Below are 26859 nucleotides of genomic sequence, written 5' to 3' on the forward strand. Positions count from 1 at the left end.
GATGTCTCATGGAGCCACAAACTGAGTTTGGGAAAAAGAATAGATTCAAAACCCGTTCCTAGAAGTTTGGCCTAATTTTTCGAGATCAGGTAGCACAGATCTGCCCGGTCCTCTGAATTTTATTTTGTTGAAAGCTGAACTTGTTCGTCAACATGGATAGTTGGAATTCTGGAGTATAACTCCTACACCAATTTCTTGCACATAGAAAGAGAGGGAAAGATGTTGTGGATATGAGTTTGCCTAAGTCAAACCCCAATTTAGGAATTAACCTTGAATGAAATAATGCAAATATTGAAATAAATGTTAAGGAGATATACCTCAGATCTGCAACTGTTGATGATGATGCAATGTTCTTTGAATGTAATCAGAAATGTTGAATGTAATGGCATGAAAAAACCTAATCACACACACATTCTTGCATGAAGATTGATGTAACTTCACTCCACAGTGCTTGAAGTATGAATATACAACCTTGAATCTCTAAAGATGCTTGATGATGAATGCTTCATAGATGTGCGAATAATACATACGTAGTCTTCAATTGCTTCTAGGTATAAAATGAATCGATGGGATGTCTTTATATAGGGTTCCCTAGGCAATTTACTAATTAGGTCAACCTCCAACAATCATGTGTAGCCCCAAGGACCAAAATCCATCAGAGAGGTAAAGGATCGATGCCATTTCAAATTGGGGCTTGTTTGATGGGGACTAGGGTGTTTTGGGGTGCCCTTGTCCTCCAATAAATAGGACCAATACAAAGAGAAATGGGGGAAGGACCTCCAAGATGGGGTCCACCAAATGTTGTTCATGACATCAAAGTTGGAGAATAGAGTCAAATTGGACTTGAAAAGGGGATGGAGATAGGACAGATTAAAGTAGGAGCACAAACATGAAGTGTAAATTAGAGCGATTATAATTTACAACACTACAATATGATGTAGAACTCCACAACACCTACAGATGCACAACATAACATCACCTAACACCAACAACACTATATCAACAAACCACAACAACAAAACTTTAGAAGGTAAAGGAATTCAAAATATTTCTGTAAACATGTACACAATTTCTATATGACTGACACTCAAAACATCACCAAATCAACAATGGATCAAATAGAAACATAAAACCAAAAATCTAACATTCTTTTGCATCCAACAACATCATATTAATCTGCAAGCAAAGAAAAATCAATGCGGCACAATGTAGACCAAAATACTAAACCCTGTCTGACAAACTATTAACCAGAACAATCAAACTTAGCCATAATCTATTGCAGACACTTGATAAATTCCTCAATTCTCTAGAAAAGACATGTGTTAACCAAATATATCATCTACAATCATCGCCATCAATATTCATACATCAATGTGAACACATAAGCAAACTTCTTATACAACACCACTCAGGAACACAACTAATCACATTCTTTTGGACCTTAATTGACATCAATGACAACAAGTTTGACATCAACGACATCCATTACAAGTGTGATTTTCTTCGATTGAGATGTGGGTACTCTTTGCATAAAAAATTACTTATTTTGATAACGTAACATAAAATGGATGATAAAATGCATAGGATAGTGTGTCTATTTATCATTTTCGGGAGGGAAGATAAATGATGAAGATAGAACATGAGAATATTAATAGCGAAAAATAAATGAGAATACTTTCCTAGGACTGAGGAGAGGATGAAGAATCATGATAGAGTTTGTTAAAATGAAGGGATATGATTGTATTTACTAAAAATAGTAAGTTTTTCAACCATATGAATGTAGGGGACAAGTGCATTTAGGGGCTTCTTTATTCTTGAATTTTGGCAGAGAGAATATAGCTTCAATTTGATTATTTTGAAGTCATGTATGCTCAAAAATAAAATAATAAAATAATTTTTTATTTAATTATACGTGAGAGGAAATTGATCAATTAGACAATAGATGGGGTATACTAGACACATTATTTAACTATCATTTGACATAATTATTTAATTAGGTAGTGTACATTAGGTGAAATCAATTAACTAAATAATTTAATCATTTTGTTAATCTTATGTAAGGTCATAGTAGGTAAATTTAGGTGTCTACAAATACTTAAAAGTGTTATCAAATGCTTAAGAGACATATTTTATAGCTGCAATTGGCTAAATAATGTATCATGTTTTCTTTTCTTAAAATTTGTAAATTGTGGGTAACGGCTCAGACCCATAACATCTAAGGTGCATCCACTTGTTGGCCACTTCCCCCCCCCAAAAAATTATAAGAGACTTATATCATTGATCATATAAAGGTATAGGGCTTGTTGCATGTTACTGGGTTCAAATCATGGTGTTTTTAAAACTAATTTTTAATGTTTCAAGCCAAAAAAACCATGGAAAAGGGCCTTCATTTGAACCCCTCATATGACCCTTGAATTGTTGGTTAACTTATTTTAGTAAAAAAATTGGTTGGTTTGAGACAACTTTTGATAATCAAATAAACTTGTTATGACAAGAGATTTTGCACAATTGTAACCCTCGAAGTAAGATTTTTGAAAAATATACTTTGTAATACTTTTTGGTTAATTATTATTTTTTGTGTTTTTTAATGAAAATATATTTTTAATTATTCAACACACATGAAAAAATAGAAAAAAATACTTTTTTTTTTCAAAAATATGTCAAAAAATTATTACACAAAAACAATTAGATTAAATGGGAAATGAATTAAAAATTAGTAATCAACAAAATATACAACAAGAAGTAAAATACATGTCCTAGATATCAATGTCAAGGATCTATGTGTAAGAAATAATGAATTATCTTATTTGTAGCTCAAGTTATACAATATAAGAAAAAATATTCACTAAAAATATTATAAATTACAAAAACATGTTATTGACAAAGATTTAAAACATAAAATAAATTATTTTTTATATTTAAAAAAAAAAATATTTGTAAACAAGTTATTGACAAATATTTAAAACATAAAATAAGCTAATATTTTATATATTTTTAAAAATATATTTGTATACAGTGAAAATGATGACGATAAACCATTGCAAAACCATAAAAGATCCAACCACAAACAAACACTATTTCTACAATGAATCATTCACTATACACCAATGAAGAAACCTAAGAACATGCAAATCAACAAATAAGATAATAATACCATTCACATGCCAAGTAGGGTTTGATTTCCATTTTCTCCCATCTCCATTGATCTTGTTTGATATATTTGCTCTCAGATTTTGTATGTGCACAAGAGCTCAACAAAGAATGGATTGTGGTTGTGAAGTCGCCTAATTGCTAGAAAGTTTGATTGCATAAAGTGTTAGTTGTTTAGGGTTGTGAAAGGATGAAATAATCCTCTTATATATAGAACACTTTAGAAAATGAAGGGATAAGATTAAGAGGTGAAAACATAAATGGTCTACTAGGATTAAAGGGTAGGTAGGGAAAATAATAAAATAATGAGAAGGTAGTTAGGATAAATGAAAAGATAAATGACAAGTAGAAAAAGCTAATGAATTAATTAAATAAATGAAGATCTATTTAATAAATAGAGGAAGTGAGAGCAATTAAATAAATAAAATATTTATTTAATTTAAAAAAATAATAATTTAAATAAATAAAAATATTTATTTAAATAGAGAAAGGTTAGAAGAGGATAAATGAATTAATTAAATAAATAAAAATCTATTTAATTAATAGAAGACTTAGGATAAAAATAATTATTTAAATAAAAATATTTATTTAATTAGACTGGGACAATTTTAGGTGTGAATATTTAAAAACAACACAAAAAATTTAAAAATAATTAGTTTGCATAGAATTCATTTTTTCAACAATTTATTTGTTAAGTTTTTTTTTTTATTAATTTGTAAATTATGAGATAAAGAATCCATTTCTTACATTAAAAAGGTGTAAATACAACATACACATAATGCAAAACTGTACATGAATAACTCCAAGTTAATTGAAGACAAAACCTAAATCTTTTACAAGTAAATGATATCTTTTAGATCTACAAACGGCCAAAATGATGAAATACAAGCCACAAACTGTCAATTTCCACACCAAATCAGGCAGAAAGAAATAAATGAACGGCATTGACAAAGGAAATAGACGTTACCATATTTGGCGTATAGTCATCCGAAGGTCCACACCAGGTTAAATATTAATTTTCTCGTGCAGGAAAAAAATAATTTTTAATTATCAGGCGGCAACTTGACGGAGATAGGGAGGAGGCCCTGCATGCAGGTTTAATGGAGGCAGCGGCAACTAACCTGCGGTCACCTAACCCCACTTCTTTAAGTCTTCACTCACTACTCACGCCGAACCTAACCCTGAAGAATATTCCGACAACAAAAGAATCCTCTGTCGGGAAATTTTAGAAATAGAGGACTTCCTATTATGCGTGGAAATTCTCGCTCTTCCGCTCCAATAGCTTGGGAACGGACACCGCAGCACCTGAGAGCAGTAGTCCTACGTGTCCAGATTCGTAGGAACAGTATGAGGACATTCGGCCGCTTTTTGGCTGCGATCTAGTCTTTTCAAGCCTACGTGGCAATATTCCTAGATCTACGTGTTTGCTTTGCATATTGTCGGCTATCGATGGTTGTTGTCAGCGTGGGGTTTGGAAGGGAAGATGCGTGAAACAGCTAGGTAGTGCAAGTGTTTTAAATCCGTGCGTAGTGCTTTGATCAAATGCAGGCAGTTGTGTATTGCTGTTATTAGACGGTAGGATTTGTGAATCTGTCCCGTCTCTCGACGTTCTTTTTTTCTCGTCAGATCGCCATGGCGGCAACATCTATGATGCGATCGGGATCGCTTGCTGAAATTCGTCGTCCAGTGGAATCTAAATGTTTTTCAAAGGTCTGTTAAACTTCAATGAAAAACAAAACCCTGATCTGAAAATGTTTGTTACATTTTCGGTTGTTGAAGTTGTGGATTGATTTCAGTGGGTAATTTATGCAGGGAGTCTGCAAAAATGGAAGCGTTAAAATGTCCAGTGGAAGCGATTTCTTTGGATCTGCAGTGCAGTTTGGGCAGAGTTCACGATTACAGTTGAGCAAAACTCTCTTTTTTAGGGTTTTATGATGTATATGTTTTTCTTATTATTTGTTCTACTGTTGTTAAAAAGTTTCCTTGACGTACTTTTAACGATCATAGTGGCGTTTGCGAGATTCTTACACTTGCCACCCTGCTTGTAATACTTGTTTGGGGTTTTGGGTTTATATTTTGTCTATTTTTGACAATACATTTTATGTGGAATTTTAGCTAGGATGTTTTCGTATCTGCGATTTTTTAGCTTTACACAATTTAGGCTTTGTTTAAGTAGTGAGTAGTCATTTGGATCGTGTAATACGGTACGGAATTATGTGCTGATGTCAAGCTCAGATGATATTTGTTACGGTATTTTATATGGGAAAAAATGTTGGCTTATAAAATAATAGTAGGTTGTTCTGTTTCCTGTACGGATAAGGGCTGATTACGATTTTAGTGCCCGGATCTTATCTTTGGCGGGCTTCATTCCAAATAATAGCGTAGTGAAATTGCCTCAGTTTGAAATAGAAGATAAATCCATTGTTTATTTCCTTGAAACTGTCATATTTCTTTTTCAGTTTCACGGTCCTTGTGTTTTGGATGAAGAATTTGAATTCTAAAAAATGCTAGTGATGCTTGTTTAATATGGCAATGCATTTTATTTATGTACGAGAGGTTTTAGAAATCCTTTGATTTTACTCTTCTCCTTTAAATTTGAAACCCTTTGTTTATATCTTCACGAAAAAGATTATAATCTATTGGTATTTCTCACCTAAAGTTGGACGCAATATTTCACCAAACTCAATTTCTGTTGGGTCCATGTATCTCTCACCCAGCGAGTAGGATGCTGTAATTTTATCCGATTTAAAGCAATTTATGTTTTGGTATTTTACCTAGTTTGGATCTTTCTCACAAACTCTGGGGAAGCTTCAGCTCGTACTGTTCAACTTATAATACCCTTTGAATTGTCCACCTTTTGAACTCATTCCATATTGACTTAGATCTCGAGTCTCGACCTACCGCAATCTTAGGGGCATGTAGGATCTACATTGGTTATTGATTTTAATCTATAATATCCGTGGTATGTATGTTGTATTTTTAGGTTAACCAACTCTCACAGACAGATTATAATCACTGTGGCAAAATATTCTTGTATCTTTATCTTTTTTCTGGTTGATAGAGATGGAGTATGTACACTAAATTTTGGCAAAGGGATCATAATCAAGCATATCTGTAACTGCAGGAGAGATCTGTTTCTACTCATCTACTTAAATTAAACTACAAAAGTGCAAGCATTTGATATGCTTCCATTCAGGCTAGAGGAACTATTTAGAACTTTAGACTATACATCCTAAGGAAACAACGAAGAAAAGAGTGCCTTCATGATGATCATCTGGAATACGGAGGAGGTGATAGATATCAATTTGAATTATTTAAATTTTGAAATGTTGTATACTAATTCGATACCAATTTGTCAAACTCAAATGTTCTAATAGATATTTATCGTTCAATAGTAAAATAATAATCAGTAATAAGCAATAAATCTAGGACTAATGACTCTATACTTGTTCTAATATTGAAAGAACACTGAAAGACAGAGTCAAGTCTTGAATAAAAACAAGAAGCAAATGCTATAAATTCTTAAATGGCTGCAATGAAACACTGTATTAGTTACATCTTAAAGGTAACTCTTTGCCTTTTCCTGACTAACTAAGCTTTCACATGTTGCTACTTTTAACATGATTACAGCCCAAACTACAGCCCCCTGCCTTTTTTCTTTTATCATTCCCACGAACATAAAAGAGACCTTAAAAGGCCCAAATGTTTTTCAAAAGCAAAATAACTAGAATTTGTCGATAGATCTACCCTTATCTGCTTCCAGTTGCACTCATCACATAAAGGTGTAGTCAAGGTGAAGACCAGCTGAGCCATACAGAACATAAATAAAAGCTAAACATTTTCAGCAACACTACCATGAGAAAACACATACAGGTGACAACACGTCTCTGCATTAGGAGTAGTATGCTCCCGTGCAGGAGGAGCAGGAGGAGCTGTCATCTCATGTCCTTCATTTAGAAGGGTGTCAGTCTTGCCCTTAATGCACATTGCGAGAGACAAATGATTCAACATAAATTTTCTGTGGGAGGAATCCAGATGCTGATAATACCTCGATGTAGCTGGAATCATTCAGGTATGCATGGGTATGATTCCAAACAGATCTGAGTGAATTTTTTTGTGCCCTAACCAAATCCATAGACGAATCAAACCTGTTTTTGATTCTGGGATGAATTGTACCTAAAACGTATAGGTTTAAGATGATCTCATGAATAGTCATTTACTCTAATGGCAAATTTTCTTTATTTTATTAACAGCTACAAGCAAAGGGAAACCCACTGCACACAAGTTTCTCTAAGCGTTTGTTAGTAGGGGAGGAACTTGCTTTGGGCTGTTCATCCTTTAGCTTTTGGAGCATTTAATGACTAATAACTAATAAGTCACCTATGCTTTAAAATTCTCATCGATGTTGTATTAATTTAAGTGCAACTCAATCATGTATTTTAGTGTTCGTGGGATTTGACTTGTTCTTATGGTCAAATATGTGGCATTTCCCTTTATGTGTGTTTGCAAAAATTAAAAGGCAGGAGGAGCCACTTAGCACACATAACCACTAAGCATTTGTTGGTAGGGGAGTGGGATGGTGAATGTAATCCATTGCTTTGTGCATTTCACACTCTAGCCTCTTTACCCATTGGCAAAGATTTTGGAGCATGTAATTTGTCTGACAGTTCTCACTAATGTGAGATTAAGTCAACTACACCCAATTATGGTTGAGCTTCTTGGTGTTTAAGATAGCTCAACATTTAGGGTTTTAACTTAGGCTGGTTCATCGGATTTTTCTTGGGATTTGTAAGTTCTGATCAGTGAGTGATCATGGCTAATGAATCGTTAAAAGTATTCAATGTCAACCTTTTTCCTTATTGTGTTTTTTGCTATCAATGTATTTTTCTAGAGTCTGTGAACCCTTTCTATTAGTATTTTATGTTTTATATACCTGTTTATTGGTTATTACTTTCTAGATTACTTGTAGGTATGCTGGAGACTTGGTTGGTATACAATAAAAGGCATATTATTAGACTGGAAGGGTGATTTGTAATTGTAAAGATGGTTTGATATGTTCTTACCCTTTGATTAGATTGTATGTTGTTTAAAATCATTGGCATCATTTGCTTACTGCTTTTTCTTGGAAAATATTGATCAATAATCATATTTGGCTGTACTTTGTAGTTTTATGATTAAGAGAATGGTTTGTCAGCTTTGTGTAAAACCCAAGTTTTGATGTATGATGTTTTACTTTGTATTCTCAAACTGGGAGGAATTTGTTTATTAGTGAAGATGATGTCATATTTACTTAATCTTTAATTAAGCTCTACTTTTTTGAGGTCTTCTACATCATTTGCTTGTTGCTATACCAGGCATGTTTTGTCATGTTTAATGTTAGCTATATCCAAAATTATCAATAATGCTAGTACAAGTTAAAAAAGTGAACTCAGTCATCCTTAACTAGGTAGAATGTGTTTACCTTCCTTTTTATACAATGCAATTGATAGACAAAATTCTGTTTGTAGCTGCACGGCCAGTGTATATCTGTAGGGCTTTAGATTAATTATTAATGTATTATCAAGTCTTTTGATATCAACTGTGTGAACATTTTTGTATTTTTTATTTTATTACCTGAGCAGATGCCAGAGTGCTAGACCATTGCAACCAATTAGAGCTACTGCCACAGAAATGCCTCCCAGGGTTCAGCGTAAGTAATTTCAAGCCCACTATTATAGTATGCATCCTGCAACTCATATGACACGGGATCATTTTGAAAAGATAACTAGAACAATTAGCGTTTGTACATTTTGAATCTTTGATTGAATACACACTAAATCTTTTATCACTATCAAATTTGCAGAATACTCTGGAAAGGAGAAGACTAAGATTGCAATCAATGGTACTATCTGCTTTCTTATACTAGTTAATGGTTGAAAGATCTGCTCCTTCTGCAGGATTTCTAATTGTCCACGAATCCTTTATACTAGTTAACAAGCCAGAAAAATATTGTGTTTCAATCAACTTATATTCTTACTATCAAACTTTTGCAGGGTTCGGTCGCATTGGACGATTGGTTTTGCGTGTTGCATTGGGAAGGGGTGATATTGAAGTAGTTGCAGTTAACGACCCTTTCATTGATGTCAAATATATGGTATGAAGATACTTAACTATGTAGAAAATTCTCTTTTGGCGAGCTTACTTTTCTATGTCTATTGTACTAAAATGAAAAATCACTTCTTTCTTTATTAATATACTGCAAGCAGCAATTTTTTTCCACTGTTTAGAAGGTATTATTGTGTGAGGAAGCAAGAAACTTGAAAGACGATTTGAGAATTTCAACATCAAGTCCAAATGCTACAGCTTGGTGATTTTTTCATTACTGATTTTTATATTGAATTAGATGGTAAAGTCTCAACTTAAGGATGGCCTGTTTGTGTTTAGATTGCGTGCACTGTTTAGAAGGGTATTATTCTGAGAGGAGAAAAGAATTTTAAAAGACAAGTTGAGAAATTCACCATCAAGTCTAAATGCTACTGCTTGGTGATTTCAGAATTTCTTCTTTATTTTTTGTTTGTTTTGATTAGATGGTAAAATCTCTACTCAAGGATGGCCTGTTTGTGTATAGATTGCATGCCAGTGTTTTCATACATGAACTCAATGTTCGAAAATTGTTTTTATTGTTTTCCATGTTTTTTTTCTAAGTGTTCTCATACATGTGATATCTTTCAAAGGTCTATTTTTGCATGCTTCAGCAGTTTTTGGACCTTTCTTTGCATCCACTGCTCACATGTTGAATCTCTTCATTGCTCTACTTTGACTATTATTAAGTATCAAATGCTTGTTGACATTTCTGTGCATTGATGCAGGCTTACATGTTCAAGTACGATTCAACACATGGTATATACAAGGGGAGCATTAATGTTGTGGATGATAAGACACTTGAAATTGACGGCCACAAAATTACAATTACTTCCAAGAGGTTTGCACTCTGAGATTAGTATAGTACAATGCAAAATGGCAAATGATGTTAGCATTCACAACCCCCAAAAGGTGATGCTAAATTATGGTCCTAATTGTTGGTGTAGGGACCCTGCAGAGATTCCATGGGGTGATTTTGGAGCTGATTATGTTGTAGAGTCGTCTGGTGTATTTACCACAACTGAAAAGGCATCTGCACATCTCAAGGTAGAGAGATTTTTGGGGTTTATGAGAACTCATTTGATAGGTGGAAAATATATTTGATGTTTTGAACAATGTTCTTCTCCTTTGAAAAACCTTAACTGATTTAGGAGCAACTTGGGCACTTATCTTGGGTTGTTTGGCAAGTGATTGTAATGTTTAATGTTTTCTTTTGTGACAGGGTGGTGCTAAAAAGGTTGTGATCTCAGCTCCATCAGCAGATGCCCCTATGTTTGTGGTTGGAGTAAATGAAGAGACCTACAAGTCTGAGATGGCTATTGTTTCTAATGCAAGCTGCACAACAAATTGTCTTGCTCCCCTTGCAAAGGTAGACAAACCAACCTCATTTTTAGGGTATTCATTAAATAATCTCACTTTCTACTGAAAACAGTTGGCAAATGTGTTTCAATTTCTGCAAAACCAATGTTTGCCAATTAATTTTGTCTAGATATAAGGTCTGTTAACTGCAATATGCCCATATGGTCTCAGAATCTATCTTGTTTGTTTTATAATGAACTAAGATTATTGCACACGTGCTGATTTACAGGTTGTGCATGAAAAGTTTGGTATTGTTGAGGGTCTTATGACAACTGTTCATGCAACAACAGGTTTATATTGTTCTCTTTATCACCTCAAATATTAGAGAAAGCCATATTGTTGGTTTAATTCTTTGTATTAATTTTTGACATTTGTGCATGTGCTAAGGTAAATTTTGTACTGAAGCAGTGAGCACATTTACTATAGATTAAAACATCATATCTAACTAGAATATGATGTTTATGAGCACAGCTACACAGAAGACAGTGGATGGCCCCTCAATGAAGGATTGGCGTGGAGGTCGTGGTGCTGGACAAAATATTATTCCAAGCTCAACTGGTGCTGCAAAGGTATTTAGTTTATCCTATTTGTTTTCCAAGATGAAATTTGAATTATGTGTGTATGCTGGAAACGTGGTGTCAACTTGTAGGAGGAGAAAACCATTCAAACACACTCATGAAACATTGCATTATAGGTTAGATCAATCAAAACAAGTTAAATGAATCTAAACTCTTTAAAATCGTTCCATGTTCCTCTATCTCCAAGGATCTTCAAGATTCAAGGTGGCTCTCAGCTTGGAAGAGCACTTGATTCTTTAAAATGACAACCTAAAGAACGAGATTGAAATGATTCTAAGATCTAAATGGAATGCAACCAAGACCCTAGTGATGATTTAGATATGAAACTAGATGATGATAGGATGCAAGATATTGATATGAAGCTTAAACTAGCATGAAAATGATACTAAGATGAAACTAGCATGATATGAGATTAACATGATATATCTAAGATTATAATGCTATCAAAATGATCTAAAATGCTATTCTATCAAAGAGAGATAATATGCTTAATGTTATGAGACTATAAGTTTGATGCACAAAGACTTGATTTTTTTGAAGAAGGAATGGGCTCTATTTATAAGAAAAACAGGGCAATGGATGGTCAGGATTGGATGATCTTATCAAGGGTCAGGATTGAAAGTTATCAATCCATGTTTACAATTCTCACCAATGAAATGGTGACAGTTGTCAACATAAGATTGCTTGAGAGGAGATGTAAGAAGCATTAAATGCTTGAGAAGACCTCATGGTTACCTCAGGAGGTAAGGGTTAAGGTTAGGTTAAGATTACCCATTGGATAAAGCTTTTACCCAAAGGATAAACTCTTGTGCAAGGGTTAAAGGAATAACCATGGTCAAAGCAATGAATGCTTGATGAGACCCTATGGTTAGATGAGGGTTGAGTTAGGCAAAAAGTCTCTAACCAGGCAAGAGGGTTGAGTTAACCATTAATGGTTTGGAAGACTTTCAAGGTTAACTTATTGAAGACATAAAGCCTTTAATGGTTTTCAAAGACTTTGAGGGTTTGAGAAGTGACTTCCCTTTGCTTAGGGATGTGACAATATTTAGTAGATGGGTTAGGCTAATTGATTAGGATTAGATAGGTTCTAGAAGAATTTAGGAAGGGGGTTTAGGAGGCAAGTGGGAGATGTAGGATTTTGCAAGTGGGTGGGGAAAATAGAATTTAATTAAAATAAAATTAATTTATTTCAATTGTGGTTGCAATTTGCATTTGTAGGATTTTGCAAGTGGGGGGATTTAATTAAATGGGCTAGAAGGGGGATTTTAATTAAATGTAAATTTAATAAAATGGGTTAGAAGGGGAATTTAATTAAATGGCTTAGATAGAAGAAGGGTATATTAATTAAATCTTAATTTAATTAATAGGTGATTAGAAGAATAGGGATATTAATTAAATCTTAATTTAATTAATTGGAAGAATTAAGAATAATTAAATGAATAAAAATTCATTTAATTCATTGTGCAACTTTTAGGTGTCTACATTTTGCCCCTCTTTCAGTTAACGTGTGACCACATGTTGATTCAAAGAAAATCTTGCCGGATATGATGTTTGAAAATTTGATCGATATGATGTTGTGGATATGAAAAATTGATTTGATATGAAAAGTCAATATAATGCCCCAGATTTGATGAACGGTATTGATGATGCCCCATATATGAAGAATTGATTTGATATGAAACTGATATGAAATTGATGTCAAGATTTGATATGATAATGCCCCATCGGGAGATCGTTCGTGCACAAAAGGCATGAATGATCTCTCGAAAGAAGAAGAATGCTATTTGAAAGATAGAAGAGTGGATAGTGATGACATGCATGAGTTTGATAAGATTGATTAGATTGATTGGATTGAGATTAAGATTGATCAGATTAAGATCAAGTCTGGTTTCAAGTATGACACCTCCTGTATAAGACATGGATGATTGAGCGTTTGGTTTCAGGAATGATACCACCTGTAGAAGACAAGGATGATTGAGTGTTTGGTTTCAAGAATGATACCGCCTGTATAAGACATGGATGATTGAGCATTTGGTTTCAGGAACGATATATCTTGTATAAGAGTTGATCAAAACATCTGGTTTCAGGAAAGATACATCCTGTATAAGACATGATAGAAGATAGTTTGGAAGAATGATGAAGATATGAAAGTGAAGAAAGATTCCATGATGATACGATAGATATGCATGTGATGGATGCAATGATGAATGATGAATGATATGAATTATGTTTCGATATGAGATTCTATGAGGATGATTTCATGCTTAGATAAATGCTCTTGATTTCGATTATGACGCGAATGTATGATTCATGATGAGATGAACAAAAATGTGATGATGCATTGCTTTGATTTATGAGATGTGAGATGTATCTTGAAAATGAGATGTATGGTAATGATAATGATGTGCAACTAAATGGAAGAAAAATTATGTGCAACCTAATGCAAGATTAAGATGATAATGATGTGCAGCTAATTTAAAGCTTAATATGCATTCTCGTTCTCAATGTTGCCATCTATTGTGATCAAAATGCTAGTGCTTCCTTTGTTTTCATCATTGAGCCTTGATTTGTTGAAAGTTGCTACAAACGTCACGGTATAATTGAACCATAACGACTTGAGTATAACTTACATGGATTTTGATATTGCAAGACGACACAAGCATCGAGGTATGATTGAACCAAGATGACCTGAGTGTGCTTGCGTCTAAACAGACAAGAGTTAACCTTTGTCCCATACAAATCCGAAATGTCCTCAGCGATATGCTACCTGATTGCTTTGTAGGACAAATTTGCATGATAAAAGACTTCACTCACAGATAGCAGACAGATAAAACATCACATTCCTTCCTTGCTTCTCTAGTCGTTGAGACATCCTGGAGGTGCTCAGGAGATATGATAAGCAAAAATTAACAACCATAAGTAAGCATGCATGCTATTTGGATTGTATTCTTTGTCAAATGAAACATCTTGCAAATAGATCTTTGTTTAGTTGAAATCGGCTAAAGTCTGTGATGTCTAGCCTTCTTTCATTGTCATTTGTCATTTGTTGGTTATTTTGATCCTTGTTGTCTTGCTACATTTTTGGTCTGATGTTGAAAACCCTGAAGGCGAAATGCCCCCAGCGAGGTCAGGATTTTGCCCCTTGCTGCTGATACTACCTCGATATGGATATGTACACTGATCACCAAGCCAGGCGGGATATGATTTGGATAATTGATTTAGATAAACCAAGGATAGTGACTAAGCTAAGTATGTCCAGGATTGATAAGCATTTGTGAATTTCTGGTGATGTCTCAAATGGGTGGATATGATATGTACAATATGATTTGTGAAACATGTACTGCCATCAATTGATAAAGATAAGGTTAACTAGAATAAAATCCAGCAGTCATACTGATCTATGTCATTGTTTTGATTTGTTTGATGATTGATAAGAATGTCTGGTTTCAAAGAGTGAGTACCCTGTGTAAGACCGATATGTCTGGTTTCGAGTCTACCCATCCTTGTATAAGACATGTTGATGTTGATGTTGATAGATGGATTGATTATCAAGACTCAATGTTTGATAGGAATGTCTGGTTTCAAAGAGTGAGTACCCCGTATAAGACCGATCTGTCGGGTTTCGAGTGCACCTATCCCTGTATAAGACATGTTGATGTTGATGTTGATTTCGAGTAATAAACTAATTAACAAGACATGTGATCAATTTGATTGCAGACTTTGAGAGTTTTTTTTGTTGTTGAATTGATTTGATGGATGGTCCATGCGTTCATGCTTTTGATTTTTGATTTTTGATTTGATTTCATCGATTTTTTGATTTTTAGTTTTTGGATATTTCGATTTTTGGAGTTTTTTTGGATATTTTGATTTTTTTGAGTTTTTGGATATTTCAATTTTTTTTGAGTTTTTGGATATTTTGATATTTTGATTTTTTTGATTAGAATAAAGATGTATTTGGTTGCCCCAATGTATAGCAAGACAAGGAATGGATGACTGAACCGTTGAGGTGGAAATCGATTTTTTTTGTCCATAGTTTTGATCAAGATCAAGGACGGAAAAGGGGACATGGATAGAGATAGGATATGGATGAGGAGAAACAAGATCATAGATAGTGATAGATGATGGAAGCAAATGAATAGATAGGATAAGGTATATGGATTAGAGGACATGGATGAGGTGTAGCAAGATCATAGATAGCACTGGAGGATAGAAGCAATGAATAGATAGGATAAGGGATATGGATTAGAGGATATTGATAAAGTGAAGCAAGATCATAGATAGCACTGGAGGATAGAAGCAATGAATAGATAGGATAGATGGTATGGATAAAGCGAAGCAAGATCGTAGATAGCATTGGATGATAGAAGCAATGAATAGATATGATAGTTGGTATGGATAAGAGGATATGGATAAGGTGAAGCAAGATTGTAGAAAGAACTGGATGATGGAAGTAATGAATATATAGGAGAGATGGTATGGATAAGAGGATATGGATAAGGTGAAGCAAGATACTAGATGATGGAAGAAATGAATAGATAGGATAGATGGATATGGATGAGTTGAAGCAAGATTGTAGAAACAACTGGATGATGGAAGTAATGAATAGATAGGAGAGATGGTATGGATTAGAGGATATGGATGAGGTGAAGCAAGATCGTAGATAATGATGAAGTTAGATAGGTTAATGGAGATTGGATGAAGGATAATGGGAGATATGGTAGGAAGAATAGAGTGGATAAACTTTGCCCCCAAGCATATAGGTTTCCATTTGCAAGAAAAGGCAATATGTAAGATTGTCACAGTATTTAGCACCACTTGAATAAGTGTTCTTGAACTTTTCAAAGATAGAGACCCAACCCACACTTAGAACCTCCAGAAAATTCAACCGAACATTTCTAGCAATTGGGAAGTAGACTCAAAAGGGAAGAAGAATCCCAAACTGGATCAAGGTACTTAGTCTTTGATTACCCATGTGTGTGCAAGTGGGTTCATTCTGGCTCATATAGTCATTGTAATCTTCAGAATCCAGCATGGCTAGCTACATGAGTTACCCTGACTTCAAAAACATCCTGGATAGAGCCTCGCTGCCAGCGAGCGTCCATAGCCCCTACGAGGTTATCGTTGTAATCTCACAAATATTGCTCCATTGCCAGCCAGGCATCCATAGCCCCGATGGAGTTATTCGCATGTTCCCATAGCCAAGCATTTTGATATTGCATTTCATTGCATTTTGCTTTTCTTGATATTCATTTTCTTGCTCATACTTTTTATATTTCTTTTTTCTCTTTATTTTTCTTGCAATGGCTTGTAAGTGATGAAACTTACATGGGTCTGATAATTACAGTGGCGCTGAAGCAAGATTTTAGATTTTTCACTAGCCATGTCTTCAATTTAAGAGATCACAATGATTTTAGAGCAATCGATTAAGTGTATGAGATATAGTAATCAAAAGATGTCAGTGCCAAGAGACAATAAGTGGTTCTTTTCTGGATTGAGTGTGTATCCCAACCAAAAGAAAATGTTAAAGAGGAACAACCTCGGATTTTGAAGCTTTTCATGAATAGATATCGAGGAAGATTCGAGCATGGGCAAGTATGTGACAAAATGACACAAATGCCTATTTCATAGATGAAAGATTTATGCAAAGGATTGAATGAAAGGGATGGAAGAATGGAAAAGAGGTGTTAGATAATAGATAGAATGTTTGAATATTTGTATGAGGATAGATGGAAATGTATTCAGGATGAGTGCTGGTATGCAACTTGAGAAGTGATGAAGAGATAGAGGAAAATCGAATTTTGGGACATAAAGACCCAAAATAGATAGAAGAAATGATGGAAGAATAGTTTTGGAAAGATGTTTAGATAGATGGTTGAAAGAAGTTCAAACATGTGTTCCTTAGTTGATCTTTCTTATGGATCTTTTGAGGTGATGGAATGGTAGATGGAGGGAGGTAAGGACCCAAGATGGATGGAAGGGAAGAAGAGTTTGATTTTGGAATGAAAGGACCTAAGATAGATTTGGAGGATGAAGAGATTGACTTTGGAATGAAAGGACCTAAGACAAATTTGGAGGATGAAGAGATTCCTTGATCTTGATCTTGATTTGGAGTAGGATCATTTGAGTTTGTGCTTTCCTCTTGATTTGGAATTAGATTAGTGGAGGAGATGGAAGGGATATCATGCTCTTGCTTAGGAGGTGGATGTTGAATGGGACTCTGCTCTTGAGATGAAAGGGGATCATCGTGGATGGTATACCAAAAGATTAGGGGGTCATCATAAGATTCTTGACAGACAGGATCTCGATCGAAATGGGATCAGATTGGAGAGCCATGATATCTTGATCTTGATTTACGCTAGGAGTCATTTCCTTTGACTGATTTTCCTTTTTCTTGGTTTGATAATGAATGGTCATATGAATGATCAAAGTTGATGTTTTTGATAGGTTGACGTAGAAAAATTTACTCCTTTTGATAAGGGCTCTAGGACTAGGTTGTCTCTTCTTTAACTTAGTTTTGTGATGAAGACTTGTTCTTCTCAAAATATGAGGAGTGGTCATACACGAATGATCAATGGTTTCCTTCAATGTTTGGTTGAGATAATTCGTTTGAAAAGCTCAAGCTTACTTTATCAAGTAGAGGTTTAAATTTGCTCCCACGACAAAGTGTGTCAAATGATATGGATAAAGTCTCTCGATATAGAAACTTGATTTGACAACTTAAGGTTTAAACTCGGTATTTTGTTTGTTTGATAGAATCCATTTAGATGGCGGACCTTTTGATCAATGTGATGGTACTACCTGATTTTGGTTGGATGAAGTCTTACCTCTAGCTAGTTTAAGATCGACAAATTTGTTTTCAGGATGATTCCTTGATTTGGAATTGTTTTCTTTGATAATTGGATTCAGATTATGACTGTTGATGAAAATTTCCTTAAAGACCTGATTTGCTCTCTATTTTTCTTGGTTTTTACCACGTGCTAAAACAAAGACTAGATGTGCTAACGAATGTTCCAAATGCGCTACAGAAGGCTCTCTATGCGCTAAGTTGCCTCTCCTATGCGCTGACTCAGATTGTTTGAAAATGTCTGCTCTGGATGGGTTATGCGCTAATATGTCCCGATTATGCGCTTTTGTTTGGACTGAAAGCGCTATGATATGTCTCGAATGCACTACACTGATGTCTAAATGCACTAGACTGATGCTGACAAGCGCTACCTAAAATTTCACCAGTATGATACTTGTTATGTGCTATTTTGACTGATGAAAGCGCTAAGATTCGGCTCATATGCGCTAGAAAATGTTCCAGATGTGCTAGGAAGTTGCTCCTATGCGCTAAACTGCCATGATTGCTTTGTTTTTGCTGTTTTTGAATTTTAACACTTGTGATTTTGATGGATGATTTTGTTTTGGATACTCAAGGTTACTAAGTCGAATAGATAAACTCTTGATCACTTGGTTTGATATTCCCCTAATCTTGTTGGATGAAAGTCTTTCTTAAAGATAGTTGAAATGTTGATAACCATCTCAAAAGATGCCTTTTTGGATTCATAAATCTTCTCCTTTATAATTTTTCCTAGTTTGAACTGACTTTTGAGTTTGATTGTTGGATACTTTGCAATATATTTTAACATTTGTGACAAGAATACATAGCACACATGAAGACAATGGTCATCTTAATGCCAAACATTGAGTGTATGTTCTTTTGAGGATGTGTTCAAATCCCCGATGTTATCACTGGTTTGATTTACAATAAAAGACACACCAGATAGACTCTTTATTCAAAGGTCATTGACAATATCATAGCCTACTAGTCTCAATACTCCGTCAGCTCAAACAGCCTTGTCACCCCCTAGGGGGCGCCCGTTTTTTTGCCTTTTGCCGAAAATTAACTCAAAGTGAATTGCTTCACAATTGAATAGTTATCTTGGGAGATATATGGTGAATAATCTTGGGGGCGGATTCTTCCCCACCCTTGCACTATGATATTGCCAATGTTTGGCAACTGACTCAGCTCAAAGTTTCTATGCTAAGGTTCGTAATCAGGGTTCCTGTTCGGTCTTCAGTGATAAACTCCCTTGGGAGGCTTCCCAACCTTTAGAACAAAGACTTTACGTATTGTAAAGATACTGGGGGAAGGCTAATCGCTGAGCAAAACCGTTGAAAGGACTTTCGTCAAGCTCCACTTTTGATTATAGTGGGTTGGAACACTTGGCGATAAAGTCGTTGCTCACTTAGGTCGTTCCCTTCACACCGGCTGTAATGGCTTTAAGAGTTTTTAGCTCCTCGGGAGGGCAGACCTGCTAAAGGATTTAAAATGCTTGAAGTACAGAAAGCATAAGAGTGGTTTGACTTTTTGGTCACCCAATTAAGGGAAAAGCATATACCTTCCACTTTCGAGACAAAACAAACAATTTTTTTTTTTTTTAGCTTTCAAGACAATAATTTGCTAACTTCTATTTGGAGATGTTGCTCCAACAAACATGATGTTCTTTTTAACCTTTCATAGCAAAGTGTGTATTTCCAAAACTTTTGTAAAATAAGCCTGGTCAACAAAGTAAATCGTGATGTTTAGTCAACAAAATTAAAGTCGATAGGGGAAAACTTTCCCTCTTTGCCTTGCACAAAATAAAGATGAGATTCTTTTACTTTTGCAATGAATTGAGATTGATCCTTTTAGGCACCAAAGGAAGGTGAAGTTCATTTTAACCTTGCTGAAAGTAAATTTGCTTGTTCTTTTTAGAGCTCCAAACGAAATGTTTTCCCTAACTTGCAGGAATGAAAGGTTTGTTTAGTTGTTTTTTTTACCATGCAATAAGAAAAATATGAAGTTTTAGTTTAAAACACCAAAAGGAAGGCATGAAGTTCATTTTATGCATCCAAATGAAATGATGAGGTTTATTTTAACTTTTGCAAAAAAAAAGAAAAAAAAGGTGAGTTTTTTTTACTAACTTTGAAAGAAAGCAAAGAAAACTTAACTAATTCCTTTTGTTCCTGCATAAAAATGTTAGAACCTGCACACAGTCAGTTAGCAGAAAAAATCAAATCATCATGGTGGGCTTCACAAGCCTAAATTCTGATCTTGATTACAAATTTTACAATCCTAATCTTGAAATGCCCTGAAATTTGACTAAGTCTGAAATTTGGAGGATCTTCCAAAAACTAGATTTTGCATTATAACTCCTAGAGGTCTGAAACCCCTCTCAAACATCCCGACAATATATATGGAATATAACTTAAAGTATAAGAAAGAGAAAAGAGAAGAGGAAATGTCACTTAAACTTAAATGTTATATTCCATATATATTCTGCCTCCCACAAGTCTAATTTTTGACTCTGCTACAAATTTTTGCCTCTGTCAAATCTATGCGCTAAAGTTCGGTCTGAGTGCGCTATAGAAAGGAATGGATGCGCTAAGTTGTTACTTTGATGCGCTAAAACAATGCTCCTATGCGTTTGACAAGCAGAAAAGGGTATGTGCTAAAAGGAAGATTAGGTGCGCTGAAAGATGGTTCCTATGAGCTAAAGTTTAGCACAGATGCGCTACAAGAAGTTCTGGATGCGCTATTCCGGTATTTTGATGTGATTGTTGTCTTCTACCTGCATGAAAAACGATGTTATTTTTGGGAAAGTGCCCCATGGTGGGCGCCAGAAATGTATGCTGGAAATGTGGTGTCAACCTGTAGGAGGAGAAAACCATTCAAACACACACATGAAACATTGCATTAGAGGTTAGATCAATCAAAACAAGTTAAATGAATCTAAACTCTTTAAAATCGTTCCATGTTCCTCTATCTCCAAGGATCTTCAAGATTCAAGGTGACTCTCAGCTTGGAAGAGCACTTGATTCTTTAAGATGACAACCTAAATAACGAGATTGAAATGATTCTAAGATCTAAATGGAATGCAACCAAGATCCTAGTGATGATTTAGATATGAAACTAGATGATGATAGGATGCAAGATATTGATATGAAGCTTAAACTGGTATGAAAATGATACTAAGATGAAGCTAACATGATATGAGATTAACATGATATATCTAAGATTATAATGCTATCAAAATGATCTAAAATGCTATTCTATCAAAGAGAGATAATATGCTTAATGTTATGAGACTATAAGTTTGATGCACAAAGACTTGATTTTTTTGAAGAAGGAATGGGCTCTATTTATAGGAAAAACAGGGCAATGGATGGTCAGGATTGGATGATCTTATCAAGGGTCAGGATTTAAAGTTATCAATCCATGTTGACAATTGTCACCAATGAACAAGGCAATGGATGGTCAGGATTGGATGATCTTATCAAGGGTTAGGATTGAAAGTTATCAGTCCATGTTTATAATTTTCACCAATGAAATGGTGACAATTGTCAACATAAGACTGCTTGAGAGGAGATGTAAGAAGCATTAAATGCTTGAGAAGACCTCATGGTTACCTTAGGAGGTTAAGGGTTAAGGTTAGGTTAAGATTACCCATTGGATAAAACTTTTACCCAAAGGATAAACTCTTGTTCAAGGGCTAAAGGAATAACCATGGTCAAAGCAATGAATGCTTGATGAGACCCTATGGTTAGATGAGGGTTGAGTTAGGCAAAAAGTTTCTAACCACGCAAGAGGGTTGAGTTAACTATTAATGGTTTGGAAGACTTTCAAGGCTAACTTGTTGAAGACGTAAAATCTTTAATGGTTTTCAAAGACTTTGAGGGTTTGAGAAGTGACTTCCCTTTGCTTAGGGATGTGACAATATTTAGTAGATGGGTTAGGCTAATTGATTAGGATTAGATAGGTTCTAGAAGAATTTAGGAAGGGGGTCTAGGAGGCAAGTGGGAGATGTAGGATTTGGCAAGTGGGTGGGAAAAATTGAATTTAATTAAAATAAAATTAATTTATTTCAATTGTGGTTGCAATTTGCATTTGTAGGATTTTGCAAGTGGGGGGGATTTAATTAAATGCGCTAGAAGGGGGATTTTAATTAAATATAAATTTAATAAAATGGGTTAGAAGGGGGATTTAATTAAATGGCTTAGATAGAAGAAGGGTATATTAATTAATAGGTGATTAGAAGAATAGGGATATTAATTAAATCTTAATTTAATTAATTGGAAGAATTAAGAATAATTAAATGAAAAAAATTCACTTAATTCATTGTGCAACCTCTAGGTGTCTACAATGTGTATGGACATTGATGATTATCAATAGAAACATGCTCACTGAACTCGATTATGAAACAGTAATTATTTGTGTGGTTTTGCTATGTAATCAATTCCCTTCATTTGATTTTTTTGGTATTTGATTTTCCTGCACAGGCAAAATTATACGGCCCTTTTTCTGAATATGCTCAGCAGTGTTTTTCTCTATTTCCATTCATTTGAGTAACAGCCTCTAGGATTTAGTAAAATGATACTGATATTTGCCTTCTTTTTGTTGACAATTTTGTATTCTGCAGGCAGTTGGAAAGGTTCTTCCAGCATTGAATGGGAAGCTAACTGGAATGGCTTTCCGTGTCCCAACACCTAACGTTTCTGTTGTGGATCTTACCTGTAGGCTAGAGAAACCAGCATCTTATGATGATATAAAAGCAGCACTGAAGTATGTTTAATACTTTGCAAGCTACATCTTTGTTATTCTGATATATATTTCTTTCTGGATGTCATGTCACTATTTTTTGATTATTTTTTTCTTGGTGGCTGTGAAGTCCTTAAATTTTGTAATTTTTGGCAGGAGTGCATCGGAAGGATCTCTGAAGGGCATCCTTGGATATACTGAAGATGACGTGGTCTCAAATGATTTTGTTGGGGATGACAGGTGAGGAATTGTGAACTTGCGTAAAAGCTGTTTGTTAAATTAGTATTTTAGATTAAAATCAATCTTTTTGCATTTTCCGTGTCAACCTTTAGGTCAAGTATCTTTGATTCTAAGGCCAGTATAGCATTGAGCCCTCAATTTGTGAAGTTGGTCTCGTGGTATGACAACGAATGGGGATACAGGTAATCAATTTAATTCATGCTTTGAATTTGAATTAAATGGAAGCATATTTAATATGTTTTCTCAACCAAGAATACAGTAGATGATGTTCTAAAACTCTTACTGTAGATATTGAGTAGGAGGTTTCTTTTCTATTTGTTAATGACATAAACTCACGAGTCTGACTTGATGCTTGCAGCAACCGGGTTGTGGATTTGATTTCACACATGGCATTCGTTGGTTCTCGCAAATGAAATCTGTTGTAATTTTAAGTATTTCAATTATCGTTTGAGAACCTTTGAGTCAAGGTTTATCTAGAGAAAGGGTACCTAGTTTAGCACTCAGAAAGCTAAGGGATAGGGTTGTGAGGAGGTTTTTGGGAGTATCTCTGATAAGATGTGCTATCCATGTTCGAGGATGGTAAATTTTTTGATAGGGTATTCTATGCCTTTATTACATCTGTTTTTGGAATAAATTTCATCTGCATCGGTTTTATTGAATTTGAAATTAAACATATTCGCGTCGTTTTTAATGTCATCTTGGGTTAGCAATATTATAGTCCGTCTCTGGTTATTGCTTTTTTTAAAGGTTGTAATCAGCTTTAGTTTTACTTTTCATGTATATGTTCTGGCTGGTGATTATTAGTTCTTGCCTAGGGCAGGATATTAATGCATCCATTCAATCCAATTTTTAAATTAGTTCAATCAATTATTGTATAGAATTAAAAATTTTGAGCAACAATTCTAGTTTTTAATTACTTTTTTTATTTAATAATATTTAAAAATGTCATTTATCTTTCTCTATTGCTTCGTGTTCAAAATAGTCACTGAAAAATTCAATTATTATTTATAGTTTTATAAATTTTGTCAGCTAAATTAAGTATATTGTTGACTTTAACATTATGTTATCTCCTTGAATGACATTTGTGATGTGATTCATATCACATTGTAATGTAAAAACATCTATTTTATGTATTTGTCTATTTAACAAAATTGATCATATTTAATGTTTTGATTGTTTTTTAATACTTTGTTCAATTTTTATGTATCTATTATTTGTATAATATTATAAAAATAAATAGATACAATATTTAAAATTTATTCATAATGACACTAAATTATACAATATTTTTTTATTAATTATATTTTATTTATTTTAATAATTATTTTTATGATGAAGATGTTTCATATATGAAATGAACGAATTGTTTATTGAAATCTATGGTTGTGAATGATAATAAAAGGTGCAAGATGCTACAAATAATTTCGATTATGTGTTTTTAAATTTTGACATGACCATTGAATGCAATTTTGAACCTATTCAAACACACTTGCAGAAAAATTAAAGTAGACCAAATTGATTGTAAATAAAATGGACAAAAATTCTATGCTCAAGTTCCTTGTAAAAAAACATTTGCTTTACACATCACCAAAAAAGAGAGCTAAATGAGTAAAGAAAGTCATTTACTATATCATAAATAGTAGCTACCAATAAGCGATGTGAGGGTAATGATGTGAGGGTAATTACCATATATATTTATATAAGTAAAACGTGATGCAATGCATCTCTTGCTTAAAGATGGAGTTAGCTTTGATTGTGTTAATAATTATAAACTATTAATTTGATGTTGCATTGGTTTTTATTTCTTTTGTCGAATTTCATTTAGGAAGCACACCTTCCATAATATGAACTTAAAACAAACACTAAAAAAAATCAGTTTTAAAGGCAAATTTTATTTTTGTTATGAGTCATAGATAGAGGGATGACTGATTAATTGTATTTCTTGTACCTTGCGAAGTTTCTATATGATGTTCTAGTGTCATTTCTTTTATGTTTGGGATTTTTTTTTATCATTGACTCTTTGAGAATAAGTTTAAACATATTCCTTGTGAATTTGTTCTTTGTTGATCAGTAGTTGTGATTTGTAATTTATTCTTCCAGAAAATGAACGTGAAGGAGGATGGTTTTTCATGTACCATTTAAAATTATGGTCATTTGCATGTTTTAGGGTCTTACAATTCAATTCTAATATTAAATTGTTTATGCTACCTTGTTCACATAATCGTGGATGTTAAAATACTTGTTTAGCCAATAGGCTATATATTGTGGGCATTGCCCACTGTAAATCATGCCTGAAAATTTCATTCAATTTCTCTGTTGAAAATGGCAACGGTTGTTTGTTTCTGGAAGTGTCATTCAGCGATAACACTTGCGCTTCATCCTCCACGTACGGCAGGGTTGTGTGTACCATTTATGTCCTTTGCCCACGTATTGCTTCAATGCAGATATTTATCTTCTTTCCATGATATTTGAATTGAGTCACATTTGTTTTTCTTACTATGCAGACAAAATATGTGATGAAATACAGGCATTGCGATGGAAAGGTCGTTCTCAAGGTCACTGATGACAAAGTGGTATGTTTATCGACAATTTTGGGTGTTTATTTTTGCAATTATTCGACTAAGCTAGAATGGCTTTCAAACTTAGAATTTTCACCATTTTTTTTTTCCCTTTAAGCTTGTTTTGAAGGTTGCTGCTTTTTTCTTCAAAGGTGAAGGCTATAGATGAGTGAGACACACTCCAAAGGATTAGGAATCGTTGGAGAAAGTTTTCAATAATTTTTTAATTTTTTTTTTAAATTTTGTAATTAAGAAGTTTTGAATATCGTTTTAAGCTTTTTTTATGGATAATAAGGGGTTATAATGTTGATTTTTTTTTCAAAAAAATTCAATAATGTTTTTCATTTCAGGTTCATTATTCATATATAATGGCTGGAAGAAGAAGAAGTTCAATTGTTTGAGGCCGAAATAAAGAGCCCTTTTAAAATTGATGCAACTTCGTCACTTTTGCATTATACAACAATGATTAAGCAATTTTTTGGTGATGGAAGTTTTCTTTAGCGGTGTAACCATTAACCATTACAACAAAGTATACAAGCTCATAAGATCGAGTGAAAGGTCACTTATGTGCCATCCCTGGATACAAAATCAAATCTTGTCAAAGGCCAAATGGAAAAGGGATGCCACAAGATCTAATCGTGGGTTATATTAGAGAACAAGAGGAAGCCAATATGAAAAACAACAAATCAAAGACTGATCATCCTCTTGCCAAGAAAAGCTCAAAGAGGCGTCCTAGTGGCTTAACACAACTGGCTGGCCCACATCCTTTCGTGCCAATGCCACTACCTTCTGAACCAAAGAATGTTTTGGTTACATGTAAAAGAGCCCCATTAGATAGGGCCTTCAAAAATGAAGTCGGAGAGATTGTAGATCAGAGCATTGCTCGTTGCTTTTATGACAATGGGCTTCCTTTCAACATTGTTAGATCACCTTGTTGGCCGGAGATAGTGAATAGCCTTTGCAATACACCTAATTATGTTAGTTCCAGGTATGAAAAGGTGTGAACCACTTTAGTGGCGAAGGGGAATCCTTCAGTAGAGACATCATTGAAAGTGATCAAATATATATGGTCGGAAACAGGTGTGTCCATCATTTTTGATGGATGGAAAGTGCAAAATACATCATTGATCAATGTTATAACAATGTCCCCTTAAGGTGTGATGTTTTTGAAGGTAGTGGATTTTGAGGGGCAAGTAAAAGATGTGAGTTTCATTGTCAATACCCTCATTGACTCTATTGACATGGTGGGGCATGGAAATGTTGTTGAAGTCATAATGGACAATGCTAAAAA

General features: G+C 34.2%; 1 protein-coding gene and 2 long non-coding RNA genes across 3 annotated transcripts; all 3 read left to right on the top strand.

The window, feature by feature from the left end:
- The first annotated feature begins 4286 nt into the window (after nt 1–4286).
- On the top strand, nt 4287–23706 carry LOC131057777 (uncharacterized). The gene is made up of 14 exons (XM_057991946.2): nt 4287–4860; nt 4963–5051; nt 8772–8839; nt 8993–9031; nt 9183–9283; nt 9999–10111; nt 10218–10317; nt 10493–10639; nt 10859–10919; nt 11101–11198; nt 22652–22794; nt 22927–23010; nt 23103–23192; nt 23369–23706. The coding sequence occupies exons 1-14, from the start codon at nt 4783–4785 to the stop codon at nt 23421–23423; spliced, it is 1266 nt and encodes a 421-aa protein (XP_057847929.2). The 5' UTR covers nt 4287–4782; the 3' UTR covers nt 23424–23706.
- LOC131057778 (uncharacterized) lies at nt 5066–6542 on the top strand. The gene is made up of 2 exons (XR_009109042.2): nt 5066–6112; nt 6275–6542. It is a non-coding gene; the product is annotated as an uncharacterized LOC131057778 (long non-coding RNA).
- A 562-nt stretch (nt 23707–24268) lies between the features above and the next one.
- Nucleotides 24269–26534, top strand: LOC131057763 (uncharacterized). Its single transcript, XR_009109039.2, has 2 exons — nt 24269–25583; nt 25919–26534. It is a non-coding gene; the product is annotated as an uncharacterized LOC131057763 (long non-coding RNA).
- The last annotated feature ends 325 nt before the right edge of the window (nt 26535–26859 follow it).

This window comes from Cryptomeria japonica, chromosome 7 (assembly GCF_030272615.1).
Source record: "Cryptomeria japonica chromosome 7, Sugi_1.0, whole genome shotgun sequence".
Taxonomy (NCBI): domain Eukaryota; kingdom Viridiplantae; phylum Streptophyta; class Pinopsida; order Cupressales; family Cupressaceae; genus Cryptomeria; species Cryptomeria japonica.